The sequence below is a fragment of the Phascolarctos cinereus genome, unplaced genomic scaffold (genome assembly GCF_003287225.1).
Source record: "Phascolarctos cinereus isolate Bilbo 61053 unplaced genomic scaffold, phaCin_HiC Scaffold_4;HRSCAF=312, whole genome shotgun sequence".
Taxonomy (NCBI): domain Eukaryota; kingdom Metazoa; phylum Chordata; class Mammalia; order Diprotodontia; family Phascolarctidae; genus Phascolarctos; species Phascolarctos cinereus.
In genome coordinates this window covers 649527295-649542891 of record NW_027555847.1, presented here as the reverse complement: position 1 = coordinate 649542891, position 15597 = coordinate 649527295, and the positions used below count along the sequence as shown (strand labels likewise).

The following is a 15597-nucleotide window of genomic DNA, read 5'->3' as shown; positions in this document are numbered from 1 at the left end:
TGATTGCTTTCCTCACAATATCCCTATAATCCTATCCTCCAAAAACAAAGAAAGGGGGAAAAGCCTCATATGCACAAAATTATTTATGGCAACTCCTTCAATGGTGGCGAAGAACTGGAAACTGAAGGGCTGCCCATCATTTGTGTAACAGCTGAACAAATGATGTTACAGGAATATAGTGGAATATTGTTATGTCATTAGAAATGGCTTAAGGGATTTTTTTCAGAGAAATCTGAGAAGACATATAAACTGATACAGGAGAACAATTTATAAAGGAACAACACTGTAAAGACAAACAACATTGAAATACCAACACTGCGTCTCCAGGGGACTGACTACCACAGGCTGCCCACCTCCTGACACAGAGATGAGATGCAGAATGAGACAGAAATTTTTGTTCATGGAAAGTATGGGAATTAATTTGTGTTGCCTGATGGTGCCTATTTGTTAGTTTTACTGGAGATTTGTTAAGAATTTTTTCCCCAGTGAGGGGGGAGTAGAGATTGGAAATAGAGAAAATAAATGCTTGTTAATTGAAAAAATAAAAATAAAGAGTTTATATAATTACAATAATTTTGTAAGCTAGGCAGTGCACTTAAGTTTATACCCATTTTATAGATAAGTAAAATGAGGCCTGGGGAGTTCAAATGACTTTCCTAAGGATACATAGCAAGTTAATGATGAAGCCTGTATCCAAACCCAGGTCTCCTGACTCCAAATTCAGTACTATTTCCAATACACCTAAATCTGTTCTTTCTAACTCATAGAAGCCAGAACTGGGAGAGTCAGGCTGGGGTTGGGAGACAATGATCAAGAAGAGAGAGTGCTTCCATTTTTAATTCTTGTTTTATTGAAGAAAAGAAAAGGAGAGAAAAAAAAATAGATTCCCCCCCTACCCCCATCCCTGTACACCCAGCCCTATTTCCCCTCTGGAGGGTGGGTGCTCTGGCCCTCTGCTCAGGGAGGGCCAGGGTGTGGGAGGCTCTCTGCCTGGGCTTAGGGAGGAGTGTCCAAATACTCTCCCCTGTGGAAGGATTTGGGGGGAGTCTTAAAAAAGGATGTCCAGGGCTTGAGAGGTGAGGCCAGGGCTGCTCCTGGGAAAGCTGGCCTTCTTGATCACCAGTGTGTCCTTCCTCCCCGCCATGGGGCCTCAGGGCAGAGAAGAACCAGCCAGGTGGTTTCTCTGTCTCCCACCCCCACCATGAGAGCAGGCAGGGGGCCTGTCTGAGCAGGCCTGAGACCTAGAACCATGTAGGGGCCACCCCCAGGGCCCTTGGAGGTCTTCCTCGAATCACATGACGGGTCCAGTCTCTGGCTCCTCTGCCTGGCCTCTGCAGGTTGGACGGTCCCCTCTGGTCAATGGCTATCAGGCCTGCCACGGGCCCCCTCCCTGTTGCCCATCTTCTTACCCCTCCCCCCTCCCAGAACCTAACACTACTGTATGTCCCAGAGATACCAATCTCTGTGCCCTGGCCAGAGGCCAGGCTGCTTGGCTCCGAGGCAGTTCCTTGGGGGGAACCAGCGCTGCCGCCTCCCTGCCCCGGCCCCCTGAACCTGCCTCCACTCCAGGGATCCTCAGGCCTGTAGGTCCTAGGGCCAGGCGCAGCAGGTTTCCTCCCAGGAGTCTGGGGTTGGGAGGCGGTTTGGGGGAATGGGGTTCGGGGGAGAAAGATGAGTCCTGCCTCGTCCCCAGCCCCAGGCCCCAGCTCAGACCTCGGTCTGGAGGTCAATAATGTCTTGTCCCACCAGAGGTATCGTAGCCCCGGTCTTCTCCCACTCCACGGTTTTGAGTTCTAGTGGAGAAGGGGGGAGCAGGTCTATCTCTTTTTTCACCCAGGCGGGCGTTGTCTGACCTTTCCGGACACTGTCCCAAGGTCTTCTGTTAGGTGTCTGCTGCTTCTCTGGCTGTAGGCAGTGGGAGAGAAGGGGAAGACAGGGAGAGAGAAAGAGATGGGCAGAGGTAATGAGTTAGAGACAGAGTTAGAAAAAGACAAAATCAGAGAGAAAGACAAAGATGGACCGAAAGAAAGGAAGAGGCATAGAGAAAGGGACAGGGACAGGGAGAGGAGAGAAGAGGAGAGGAGAAGGGAGGGGAGGAGCAGGGAGGAAAGGAGAGGGAAGGGAAAGGAGGGGATGGAGGGGAAGGGAGGAGAGGAGAGGGGAGGGGAGGAGAGGGGAGGGGAGGGGATGGCAGGAGAGGGGAGGGGAGGAGAGGAGAAGGGAAGGGAAAGGATGGAGGGGAAGGGAGGAGAGGAGAGGGAGGGGAGGAGATGGCAGGAGAGGGGAGGGAGGGGAGGGCAGGGAGAGGCAGAGATGGAGAGATTTACATGGGGGGTATAGAATACAGATACAGGAATGCAGAGGGAGAGAGAGACAGAGTCAGTGCCATAGAAACAAGCAGAGACAGAGAAAGACAGCAAAGCCAAGACAAGGTGGAAGTCAGAGAAAAAAAAAAAAAGAAGAGACAACCGAAAAGGTAGAGACAGAGAGGCAAAGTCGGGGAGAGGCAGAGATAAACAAAGGAACAACACCGAGTAGGGAAAGAAGCAAAGTGTTACTAGGTTATCTGGTGGGTTTCATAGGCTTTTAATTTAGTCCATCACTCTAGTCCAACACTCCCTGAATACCGGCCATCAGAAGGCGGAGACCTGGCCCCAGGACTCAGAACATTTAATGGCTATAATACACAACGGAAAAAGACTGACTGGCTAAAAGAATAGAGAGATCATTGAGTGTTGGTGCAATTGAAGGGGACTTCCTGGACAAAGAGGCATTGGCTTACCACAGGATTTTATGTGTGTAATTCCACCTACTTTCCTTATGGGGTACTCACAAAGGAAAAGGAAGGAGCTCATTCCCCTTATCTGCAGAAAACGGGAAACAAACCAAGGCTCAGATAAGGGAAGGGACTTGTCCAAGGTCACACAATGAATCAGTCAGGGGCTTAAACCCATGTTTCCTGATACTCCACTCAATCCAGGGCTCTTTACATATGAATTCAGTGGCCTGGGCAACAATAATCCCTGGTCTGTCCTCAGGAGACAGGATAGGGGCATGGGGGATGGGCAGGAGAAGTGGCAGCTAATAATTCCAATTACTTGAACAGTTATTTAGCACTAACTGAGTCAGTCAATAAACACTGATTAAGTACCTACTATGTGCTAAGCTCTGGGGATACAAAAAGAGGTAAAGAGAGTTGCTGGCCTCAAGGAACTCATAACCTACAAACAAAATGGCAAGTAGAAGGGAACGGTGCATAAAGAGCTAGCCTCAAGTCAGAAAGACTTGGGTTCAAGCCTTGCCTTAACATAAACATAGAAAAGATTACATACATATATACGTGTGTGTGTGTATACATGTGTTATACATAAAAACTTTCTATTTACATTATATACACATATTTGCATGTATAAATGTATACACATGTGTGTATACTTATGTATATATACATATACATACTCGTGTGTGTGTGTGTGTGTGTGTGTGTGTGTGTGTGTGTATTTTCATCTAGCCATATCTCTATGTCTATGTCACAGCTAGGTGGAGCAGTGGATATAGAATGGTGGGCCTGGAGTTAGGAAGATCTGAAATCAAATATAGCCTCAGACACTTCTCAGCTGTGTGACCCTGGGCAAGTCACTTAACCCTGTTTGCCTCAGTTTCCTCATCTGTAAAAATGATCTGGAGAAGAAAATGGCAAACCTCTCTAGCATATTTGCCAAGAAAACCCCAAATGGGGTCACAAAGAGTGGGACAAGACTGAACCAAATGAACAAATAAAGCACAAAATAATTTCAAGAGGGAAAAACTCTGGCCCAGTCACTTGACTTCTATCTACCTCAGTTTCTTCATCTGTAAAATGGGGATAATAATCTACCTTACAAGGTTGTTGTGAGGATAAAGTGAGTGAGATAATATTTGAAAAGTGCTTTGCAAACCTTAAAGTTCTATATAATGCTAGCTGCTGCTGCTGCTGCTGCTACTACTACTACTACTACTACTATTACTACTACTACTGCTACTACTACTACTACTACTACTACCACCACCACCACCAACTGGGCATCCAGAATGACTTCATGTAAGAGGTGGTCCCTAAGCATTGCTTTAAAGGAAGCTAGAGTTTTTTAGAGACTGAAATGAGAAGGGAATATCCTCTGACCATGAGGGACAGTCTGTGCAAAGACAAAAAAAGTGGTAAATGGAATGCCATGTTTGGGGAACAGCATTTGACAATTTTGACTGAAACATGGAGTTCATGAAAGAGAAAAGTAATGAAATAAGACTAGAGAGATATGGGCCAGCTAGATTTGGAAGAACCCAGAAGACGATTTTAAATGTTTCCCTAGAGGCAACAGGGCCACCCAAAGATTTTGGGGTGGGGAGAAGCACGGTCAGATGTGTGTTTTAGGAGTGTCAGTTTGGTGGCAGGGTGGAGGATGGACTGGAGAGGGGAGACACCGAGCCACGGAGACCAATTAGGGGGACTGTTGCCACAATCCAGATGAGAGGTGATGAGGGCAGAGCATCTGTGAAAGGTGAGGAGAGGAAGGATTTCAGAATTGTAGTAGGGGTAGAAATGACAAGTCTTGGAAAACAATTACAATAAATTCTTTTAATTCATTCACATGAAGGGTCAGAGAGGGGTATTGTTCAAGAATGACACTGAGCTTGCAAATCTGGTGACTTGGAAGGATGATGATTCCCTCAAGAGAAATATGAAGAATTGGAGGAAGGCTAGCCTGGATATAGTGGTGGAAATAATGAGTTCCATTTTGGACAGACTGAGTTAGAGACTTCTAAGTGGAGATTTCTACCAAGCCATTAGTAATGCAGGACATTCAAAACAGATTAGGGCTAGATGTAGAGATTTGGGAGGAATCTTCATTAGATGTTAATGAAACCCAAGGGAGTTGATGTGATCACCAAGGGAGAGAGAGTGTAGGGAAAGAAATGAAGACAAATTTTGCCCATATTTATTGGGCAGAAAAATAATGATGAACCAGCAAAAGAGATGAGAAGTAATAGTGCTAAAGGGAGCAGAAGAACCAAAAATGAGCAGACTCCAGGAAGCAATGGGAAGGAGGAAGTAGGGGCTGGGGGAGACAGAATCCAGAGGAAGTGGGAAAGTGGGTGGTTACTAGAGTCAAGAACTTCAGGCAGGTCAAGGAGAATGAGAATTGAGAAAAAGGCCATTGAGTTAAAAGATCACTGGTAACCTCAGACAGTTTTCAGTTGAGTAGTGAGGTCGGAAGCCAGAATGACTTGAGGAAAGTCTGGGAGGTAAGAAAATGGAGGTCATGACATAAATGATGCTCTGATGCTCTGGTTCTGAAAGGGAGAAGAAATAGAGGAGGATGCTTAGTGGGATGATAGGTCCAAAAGAAGGGTTTTTAAGGATGGGGAGTGTTTGTGGGCATTAGGGAAGGAGCTGTTAATATAGTGAGACTGAAGACAAGAGAAAGGAAGGCCATGATTGAAGGTACAAGCTCTAAAAGAAGAGAGGAGGGGACAGGCTTGAAGGCATAGGTAAAGGGTTGGCCAACACAAGAAGAAATTCCTCTTTTTCATTAGAAACTGTAATAAAGGGGAAGAGAATAGGGGATGGTGAAGAGAGATTTTGAGGGGGGCAATAGGAGAGAATCAGGAGCCTAGGACAAATGGCCTCATATTTCTAAATCGAGAAAGAAGTGAGGTTCTCTGCTGAGTGGGATGTTGTAGGAGGCCAGGGAAGAGAGGGGGAGGTTTAGAATAGCTATACAGGGAAAAGTGTGATTAGGAGGCAGACAAGGAGGGATAAAAAGATTATTGGCTATGGGGAAGACTCACATGAGAACATAAATTTGTAGTGAACCTAGGAGGTATGTGAGCTCAGCTTTTTCCAGCAGATAAAAAAAAAATAATAACAACAACTAATAATAATGATGATGATTCAGTAGTTTCCTACTCTCTGTGACCCCATTTGGAGTTTTCTTGGCAAAGACACTGGAATGGTTTGCCATTTCTTTCTCTAGCTCATTTTACAGATGAAGAAACTGAGACAAATGGGGTTAAGTGATTGCCCAGGGTCACACAGCTAGTAACCTGTCTGAGGCTGGATTCGAACTTTCAAAGATGAACCCTTCTGACTCCAGGCTTGGCACTCTAGCCACTGTGTCACCTAGCTGCCCATATGATGATGATAACTAGCATTTATACAGTACTTTAAAGTTCAAAGCACTTTACATATGTTATTTCATTATATCTTCAAAACATCCCTGTGAGGGAGGTGCTATTATTATCCCTATTTTACAGAATAAGAAACTGAGCCTGAGAGGAGTTGACTCACCCAAGGTCCCACTGCTATTAAGTGTGTGAGGCAGAACTTGAATTTAGAGCTTCCTGACTTTAAAGCCAGTTCCTAGCTCCTCACACTTTCTCTCTCTCTCTCTCTTCTCTCTCTCTCTCTCTCTCTCTCTCTCTCTCTCTCTCTCTCTCTCTCTTTCTCCTTTCTCTCTCTCCTTTCTCTCTCTGTCTCTATATATACATGTGTTCATACACATCCCTCCCTTCTCTCTAATTCTATCTCTCCCTCTTCTCTCTCTCTCTCTCTCTCTCTCTCTCTCTCTCTCTCTCTCTCTCTGCCTCTCTGTCTATGTCTCTTTGTCTCTCTGTCTGTCTCTGTCTTTGTGTGTGTGTGTGTGTGTGTGTGTGTGTGTGTGTGTGTGTCTCTTGAAATAGAGGAAAAGGCTATGAGTCAGGTTCTGAACTCCTTGGGAAAGCAAAGAATTGTCTGGAGACTAGTAGATAACTAGAACATTTCAATAGTGACTTCAGATTTCATTGCACCTTCTTTATAATAACTTTGTGAGCTAGATAAGTAGGTGTTACCTCTATTTTGCAATGGAGAAATAGTCTCAGAGGTGACACGTAATTAAGAGAGTTCATGGCTCATACCACTCTAGTTTCCAAATTTCCCTCTTGTTTCTCCCTCACACATCCTACCCATGAACCACAAAGATCATGGATGTTTTAGGCTTCACTATCCTCTGTGAAATGAGACTAATCATTCTCATACTACCTGTCTCGCAGGGTTGTCCTGAGGAAAACACTTTATAAATGTTAAAATAGAAATGGGAGTTGTTATTTTAACTAGTAATAGATATTTATAGAGCTGAATTAAATTCACTCAGTTGCCACAGTGATTTCCCTAAAGTGTGGGTCTTAGCATGTCCCTCGCCCAATCAATAATCTCTAGTGACTCCCTAACATCTTTAGTATCCCCACAACCTGCCCCCTCAATCTTCTTGGATTTTATTACCTTCCATACATTCTACAACCCAACTTCAATAGTCTCCTTACTTTTCTTGGAGTGTGACATTCTACAAATGCTAGCTATTAATATTACTGTCATTCTTTTTATTATTATTGTCATCTCCCCTTTCTATATCTTTTGCATGGCAGTTCCCCATGCCAAAAATGCTCTTTTTCCTTATTCCAGTGTCTGGGAGCCCCTGGCTTCCATCAGGACTCAACTCCAAAGCCACCTCCTCCTGGGGAAGTCTCTTCCAGTCTTCTCCTTCACCCCCAGCCGCTAGGGACTTCCCCCCCTCTAAGATCACTGTCCATCTGCTCTGTATGTATTCTATATGTCCCCAGTTATTTACATGGTGTCCCCCAGTTAGAAAGAAAGCTCAGGTCCTTGGAGGCAGAGAGTGTTTTGGCACCCCCCCCCATCCCCAGGACTTAGCACAGTACTTGGTATACACCTAGCAAGTGCTTAATAAATGCTTACTGACTAACTGACTGAATTCAACTCCCTCCCATGATTCCACATTCCTTCCCCAACCTGGCTGCCCTTCCCAAGTCCATGCACAGAACCACTGAATGCTAAATGATAGAATGGATGATCCAATCTAAACCTTGGGTTTTTTTAGAGAAGGAAACCAAGTCCAAAGATGGGAAAGGGCTTGCTGAAGATCACACTGTGAATTTTTTGATGGAGCAGAGACTGGATCCCGGTATTCCTGATGCCTAATCTGGGGCTCCAAGGACCACACTTGGCTTTGAGCCTTGGGCTTTTGGGTGAGGTCACTGACCTTACTCTCTGCAACAGGTGGTTCCTTCTCTTTCTCCTTCTCCGCGTGCTGCAGCTTGCGGTTCAGGTCCTGGAACATGTCCTGGTGGCGTTTCCGGGTGTGCATTATTTTCTGGGGAAAAGGTGAAATACATACAACAAAGCATAATGGAGAGAGAAATTAATGGCCACCCTGGAGATCCCATCCATTTCACAAACACTGGTTCCCAAGTCCAAGGGGGTGTGTGACCAGGGAGCCTTGTCATACCTGGCCTGAAGCTGCATTCAAGCTCCCCTACTGATGTGGCATGGGACTCACTTTATCCACAAGAGAGCTCTCAGAGGGCATGTGCTTGCTTCTCTATTAGACTTGGCTTATAATTTAGAGTCGGGCTTCACAAAATTACACAGAATGTCAGTTGGAATAATAATAATAGCGAGCATGTATATGGTACTTTAAAATTTGCAAAATGCTGTACATATATTATTTCATTTGATCTGCCTAATAATGATGATAATAGATAACATTTATACAGCACCTACTATGCCAGGCACTGTGCTAAGCACTTTGCAATTATTATCTTATTTGATTCTCACAACAGTTCTGGGATGTAGGAGCTATTATTATCTCCATTTTACAGATGAGGAAACTGAGGCTGACAGAGGCTAAGTGACTTGCCTACTTTCTGGCTTCCCTGGATTTCTTCAAGTCCCAAGAAAAATCACATTTTCACCAGAAAGCCTTCCTCAACCCCTCTTAATTCCAGTGCCTTCCCTTGGTTAATTATTTTAATTACTTCCTACTTATCCTGTATACAGATTGCTTTGTATATATTTGTTTGAATGCTGTCTCTCTCGTTAGATTGGAAGCTCTGAGGACAGGACTACCTTTTGTCTCTTGCTGAATCTTCAGCCCTTAGCACAGTGCTTGGCACACAGTAGGTGCTTAATAAATGTTTATTAAATGGCTCAGTGTCACACACACAACAAATCTGAGGCAGGATTTAAACTTGGGACGTCCTGACTCCGGGTCCAGCGCTTTCTTGACTCTCAAATGAGACACTATTTGTAAAGTGTTTAGTGCAGTGCCTGGCACACAGTAGGTGCTAGATGAATGCTTATTCTCAACCCCTGCCTTCCCTTGACTGTGTCTTTAGCTGCCTCATAAACGCCCTTAGCAGCCATCCATGCCAACCTATCGCTGAAAAAGAATCCCCACTCTGACACACTGGACAATGGCCAGCCAGTGTTCGCTTGAAGGCCTCCAGTGAAGGGCCACTCACCACCTCCCAAGGCAGTCCAATATATTTTGGGTTATCCTAAATTTAGGAACTTTTTCTTAATGTCAAGACTAAATTTGCTTTGTTGCAATATTTACTCATTGCTCCCTAGTTCTCCCCTTCTGTGGTCAAAGGATCCAGGATCCAGGGGTGAGGAACCTTTTGAGCCACACTTGAGGACTCAGATGACTGCCACATGTGGCCTTGAGGCTGCAGGTACCCCATCCCTAGATTAGAACTAGTCTAATCAGGTAAGGAAACTGATGCAGAGGTTAAGTGACTTGTGACTTTACAGCTAGTAAATGTCTGAGGCTGGATTTGAACTCAGACCTTCCTGACTCCAAGTAGGGTGCTCCATCCACTGTGCCCCCTTGCTTCTTCTTGAAGGTAGCTATCATTTATTTCCTCCATATGTCTTCTCCCAGCTAAACCTCCTCAGATCTTTCAATTGACCCTTATGTGGCACAGATTTGACACCCCTTAACATTCTGTCTGACACACACCAAATGCTTTTTGGCTTATCAATATCTCTCCTAAATTGTGGCTTCTAAAACTGAACAGAATTCTCCAGATATGAGTTCAAATTCAGCTTCAGATACTTACTAGCTGTGTGACCCTAGGCAAGTCGATTAACCACTGATCACCTCAATTTCCTCATCTGTAAAATAGGGATAATTACAGCACCTACACCATGGTTGTTGTGAGGATCAAATGAGAAGTTTGTAAAAGGTTTTGCAAACCTTAAAGTGCTACAGAAATGCTAGCTATTGTTAAGCATGGTAGAGGACAGCATAACCATCAACTCCCTATTCCTGTAAACTATGCCTCCCAATGCAGTGCAAGCACACATTACTTTTATTTCATTACTTTTTGATTCTCACGTCATACCCACTACTAAATCATACTGAGCTTGCAACCCCCAGATAGGCCTCAAGATCTTTTTTTCACAGAGACTGCTATTAAGTCATACTTTCTCCATCCTAGACGTATGAAGATGATCTTATGAACCCAGGCATAAACTACCAAGATCAGAGACTGTTCCCTATTCCTCAGAAAATTTCTCTATCAAACTACTGATACCCTGGAAGCAGTGGCTTTGGCTCCCCTTCACAGCAAGGGAGTCCAGAGGACAAGGGTGAGACACGCATGTAGTGAAAGAGACACCCACCTCAAAATCCAGCTCTGCATACCGAGATTTCCTCCTCTGTGAAAGCAAAGAAGAGAGAGCTCAGTGTGAATTTGCAAATTACTCTTAAAACATGCATGATTTTTTTTACTAGCTCCGTTATCTGACTGCCCTCCCATTCTAGCATCATTGGCCTTTCTTCATTCTCCTCCTCTTGGGGGGGGTGATCTGGGGTGTAGCAGGAGGCCCCTGGATCACACACTCCCTCCCCCTCCAAACCGAAGTGCTTGAAATTGCACTGTTATTGCTGGTCATTACGTTGAAACAGTAAAACACTCAAGGTGCTATCACGATCTCAGTGCCAATGAGTTTTTAGATCCTTTCCTGAGCACTGCTGGCTTCAAACAGGTTTGAATGCAGGTAGAAAGATATTGAGGGAGGGATTAGGTCCAGGGCAGGGAATTGGGGAGGTATGGAGAAGGGAGTGCAACAAGAAGGCAGTGGAACCTCTATAAAACAGAAGTGGTGTGTGGAGGAGAAAAGGGCAGCCAGGTGGCTCAGTGGATAGAGCACTGGACCTGGAGTCAGGAAGTCCCAAGTTCAATTCTGGCCTCACACACTCACTGAGCTGTGTAATCCTGGGCAAGTCGGGTAACCTCTGTTTGCCTTAATCCACTGGAGAAGGAAATGGCAAACCACTCCAGTATCTTTGCCAAGAAAATCCCATGGACAGTATGGTCCATGGGTTCACAAAGAGTTGGACATGACTGAACAATAACAATGGAGAAAAGAAGTGGGAACAACACAGAATATACTGCCTTAGTACAGTGCTACAGTAAGGAAGGGAACAGCATTTATTAAACACCCACTATGAGCCAGGCACTGTGCTGAGTGCTTCACAAATATCTCATTAGATGCTGGTATGATCCCTTTTTTACAGATGAGGAAACTGAGGCAGTCTGAGGTTAAATGACTTGTCCAGGGTCACACAGGTAGCAAGTGTCTAAGACTGGATTTGAACTCATGTCTTCCTGACTCCGGGCTCAACTCTCTATCCAGTGTGCCACCTAGCTGCCTTAGGGAGGTATTATGTTGAGAATTAGCTCTTGACTGTTCCTTTGCTCTTGTCTGAAAGTATAGCTCAAAGTTGCCCCCTAGTTCCATATTGTCAGTACAGCAGCTAAGTAAGAAATATCATATTCGTTTAGGTATATACCACTTCACAAAAAGAAAAAGAGGAAAGGAAGGGGGAAAGAAAGGGGAAGAGGAAAAAGAAAGGGGATAGGGAAGGTGAAGGAGAAAGAGGAGAAGAGGGGTAGAGGGGGAAAGGAAAGGGGAAAGGAAAGGGGAAGAAGGGGAAAAGGGAAGGAGAAGGGGTAAGGAAAGAGGAAAGAGAAGGGGAAAGGAAAGGAGAAAGAGAAGGGGAGAGGAAAGGGGAAGGGGATAGGGAAGGGAAAGGAGAAAGAGGAGAAGAAGGGTAAAGGAAAGGAGGAGGAGAAGGGCAAAAGGGAAGAGGAAGGGGAAAGGATAGGGGAAGAGGAAGGGGGAAAGGAAAGGGGAAGGAGAAGGGGAAGAAGAAGAGGAAGGACAAAGAAAGACAAAGGAGAAGAAGAAAAGAAAGGAAAGAGGAAAAAGAGAAAGAGGAAGGAGAAAGAGAAAAGGGAAGGGGAAGGGGAAAGGAAAGGAGAAGGAGGACAAGGGAAACTGGTTGATATTAAACCTTAGTGAGGCTACTAATCAGTGCCATTTTTACATTATACAGTATACCTCTCATCTCTCCAGACCATCATGTAGACAGCTGCCAAAATAATCTTCCTAAATAAAAAATGTGAGTGACCATGTTTGTCTCCTGTTCAAATGATTTCATTGGTTCCTTACTGTCTAAAGGGGTCATTCTTAAACTTTTTTTATGTCAAGACTCCTTTATACTCTTAAAAATTAATGAGGACACCCCAACTAGTTTTTGTTTATAGAAGTTATATCTATCAATGTATACCATGTTAGAAATCAAAATGTCATAGTATTATTATGAAATTACTTTTGACCTCGTGGACCCCTGGACCACACTTCTGAGAACCTCTGTCTACAGGATAACTCACAAGCTCCTGGGTCTGGCCTTTCAAGCCCTCTGCCACCTGGCTCCTACCCCCATTTTCAGCCTTTCTTCACACTGTTGTTCTTCTCCAGACTGTTTGGCATTCCCCAATCTGACCTGCCCTTTCCTGATCGATGCAGGCTGCGGCTGCTGCTGCCAAGCCTAGAAGACAACTCCCTCTGCCCCTCTTCATCCTGACATCCCCATCTTCCTTCAAGGCCCAGCATACCTTCTCCATGAAGTCTCCCCCCGGTCCCCACAGCTGAAAGCAGTCTCCCCCTCTTCAAACTTTCCTGGTACACCTTTTCTAGATTACATCTTCTTTTCCCTGGCATATTATACTTTGAATCATCTTTATTTGAGTACATGTTGTATTTCCCCATTTGCCGGCGACTTCCCCAAGGGCAGCACAACATGACTTTTTTTGTTGTGATTTATTAAGTGCCTACTGCATGCCAGACACTGCTAAAACTTGGGATACAAAGAAAGGTAAAAAATATTTCCTGCTCTCAAGGAGCTCAGTCTAATCACTAATCAAGGTCCTGAAGAAATTCCTCTGGTTCCTCCAAAATGTGATTTCTAATGTTTGAATACTAAGTGCTGAGCACAGAACCTTACACACAGTAGGGGCTTAACACATATTTGCTAAATTTTTAATTAGCTCAAATTTTATTTAAAAGGTGTTTCATGTTGGGAGGACAGTCTGTGTGGCCCAATTATAGCATGTACTTGAACACAAATTGGCCACTTACCTCCAGAGAGCTCATGGAGAGCGTGGACACTGTCTCACCCTTGTTCACTACCCCCGTGGGGGCCCCTTCGCTGCTAGGCTCCCCTAGGTTGCTGGGGTGTGGCTCTGGGGCCAGGCTGTGTGGGGCTGGGGGTGGGGGAAGGGGCTGCTGCTGAGGTGGGGGTGGTGCTGAGGGTGGGGCTGGGGGCTGTGCAGGAGTCAGGGATGTGGCCTGGGCCTCAAGACATGAGGCTGGCTCTCGGGGTGGGTTCTTCACCCCATAGCCTGTATCAGCTGCCATGTTGAGGTGGATAAGGCGGGTCTGAGGCATGTGGTCAATGTTGATGCTGTACTTTCCCTCGTCCTTGGGGGGCTTGGCCCGAAGGGTGGCGGTGTTGGTGGGCAGGATCACATAGCTGGTGTCCAGCACCTTCTCCTGGGCCCGGCTCAGCTCAGAGTCCAGCTTCTTAAAGATGTCCCCATCACAGATATAGATGGACTTGGGGGTCTTATCTTTCTTAAGAGTCAGCGTGTGGTTGGCGAACTCACTCAGGTTAACGCCACCCAAATAGTGGGGTGATCCTTGAAGGTGCATCTTGGACACGTTGGTGGGAAGACTGTTAAAGTTAGAGGGGGTCTTGGGGTGGTTGAGTTTCAGTTTCTCCTCATCCTGGGCAGAGGGGCGCTTCAGTGTCCCTGTGATAGTTGAGGTCCGGCAGGCTGTGATGTCCTTGTTCAACACTGCAGAAAGGGAGACACAAAGCAGGAGGAGAACTCAGGACTGTCCCCTTCCGTGAGACTGCGGAGTCACTGACACCTTCATGCTCCCTCCCCTCCCCCCTGGGTCAGCTAGGTCAGCCCCACTTGAATGGGGGTCTGGGTCTCTGCTCTGTGTAGGATGGGCCTTGAATGGTCTCGTGGGCTCAAACTCAAATAGAAATGGGTCTCTGAAGGTCACATATTGACTTAGAAAACCACAAATTAACATTATCTGTGTTATATTGCATTTTCATTTATTTCATTAAACTTTTCCCAATTATAATTTAATCTGATTCAGCTGCACTCAAGCAGTGGCTCTGACATCTCTAAGAAAGGGCACTGCACCGCTCTGGACTCTTGTCTCATCTCTGCCATAAGCATGCTGTGCCTTCTAACAGATATAATCAAACAGGCTAAGTTTTGGTACCCTTACCACCTCCTAGGTGATACTAATGAGATACTGATGGGTGAACAAAACAGATCATACAGAAGGGCGGTTACTTTATTTGCCACTCACTGAATCCATGTAAAATGATTTGATTCTTCCCAAGAAAATGGCTGCTATGAAAAACCAGGCTCATCTTTAGGAACTACAAGGACCAGAGAAGGGAATCTGCAGGGAGGCTGATTTGGCTCACTCTAAAGACTTGTGTAACAATCAGTTCTGTCCCACAATGCCCCCCTCTGGTGGATAGCAATATTCACTGTTGTATCTCACATAGTAAATCATCCCTGTCTGATGCACTGCTCATGAAATATTACGTTGTCATCTGTACTTGATGCTTTTCCTTTTATTAAACTGTGTGGTCCATAAGGACAGGGACCTTAGCTCTTCTAAACTCTGTATCTCCCCAGCATCAAACAGTGGTCTGAAGATTGTAGTACAGGTCTTGGATTGTGTTTGATAAATGAATGAGTGGTGAGCTCTCCATTCCTGGAAGTATTCTAGTAAGTGAAGGCTGAAGGAACACTTGCCAGGGATGCTTTGGAGGGGGTTTCCATTCAGCTATGGTTTGGATTATGTGCCTAAAAGGTCCCATTCCAACTTTGATATCTTATGATGCTATGACTGTGCCAAGTTGAGAAATCTCTCTCCCTACAGATTTTTAAGCGCTTATTCAAACAGGGAGTGAGAAGGCACTCCTGAAGCCAGTGGGTTTAGCTGCCTGCTTTCAGATTAGAGAGTGCATGAATTGAGCAGGCAGCCATCTATTCAAATGAATCACAAAATCTCAGATCCAGAAGGGACTTGGGAAATCATATATTCCAAAATTCAACTAATGGTCAGAGTGGTAGAATAAGATCAATTTTTTTTCATGCAGGAGAAAGGACAGGATGCTAAATAAGAATGAATCTAATTCAATGTAAGGAAATGCCTCCTTTAAAAATGGAACTGCCTACCTCTGGATTTAGGGATGGGGATAGTAGGATCATCACTGATTATATAATCTCTGAGTTTCAGAGACCACAGAAGCCATGTAGACCAACCTGTGCCTAAACAAGGTGTGTAAATGCCCTCTTTATCCAAGTTCTGGAGTTTGGTGATTGAAA

At 45.1% G+C, this 15597-nt stretch overlaps 1 protein-coding gene across 2 annotated transcripts in view; it reads right to left on the bottom strand.

Moving 5' to 3' along the window:
* Window positions 1–862: 862 nt before the first annotated feature.
* Window positions 863–15597, bottom strand: part of ADGRB1 (adhesion G protein-coupled receptor B1) — a 263970-nt gene continuing 249235 nt past the window's right edge. For both annotated transcript variants that reach the window (XM_078153784.1, XM_078153783.1), the window contains exons 28-31: window positions 13310–14028; window positions 10505–10540; window positions 8079–8189; window positions 863–1905 (exon numbers count right to left, since the gene is read on the bottom strand). In XM_078153784.1, coding sequence (XP_078009910.1) covers window positions 1708–1905; window positions 8079–8189; window positions 10505–10540; window positions 13310–14028 — 1064 coding nt within the window. In that variant the 3' untranslated portion in view covers window positions 863–1707. The remainder of the gene's footprint in view (window positions 1906–8078; window positions 8190–10504; window positions 10541–13309; window positions 14029–15597) is intronic.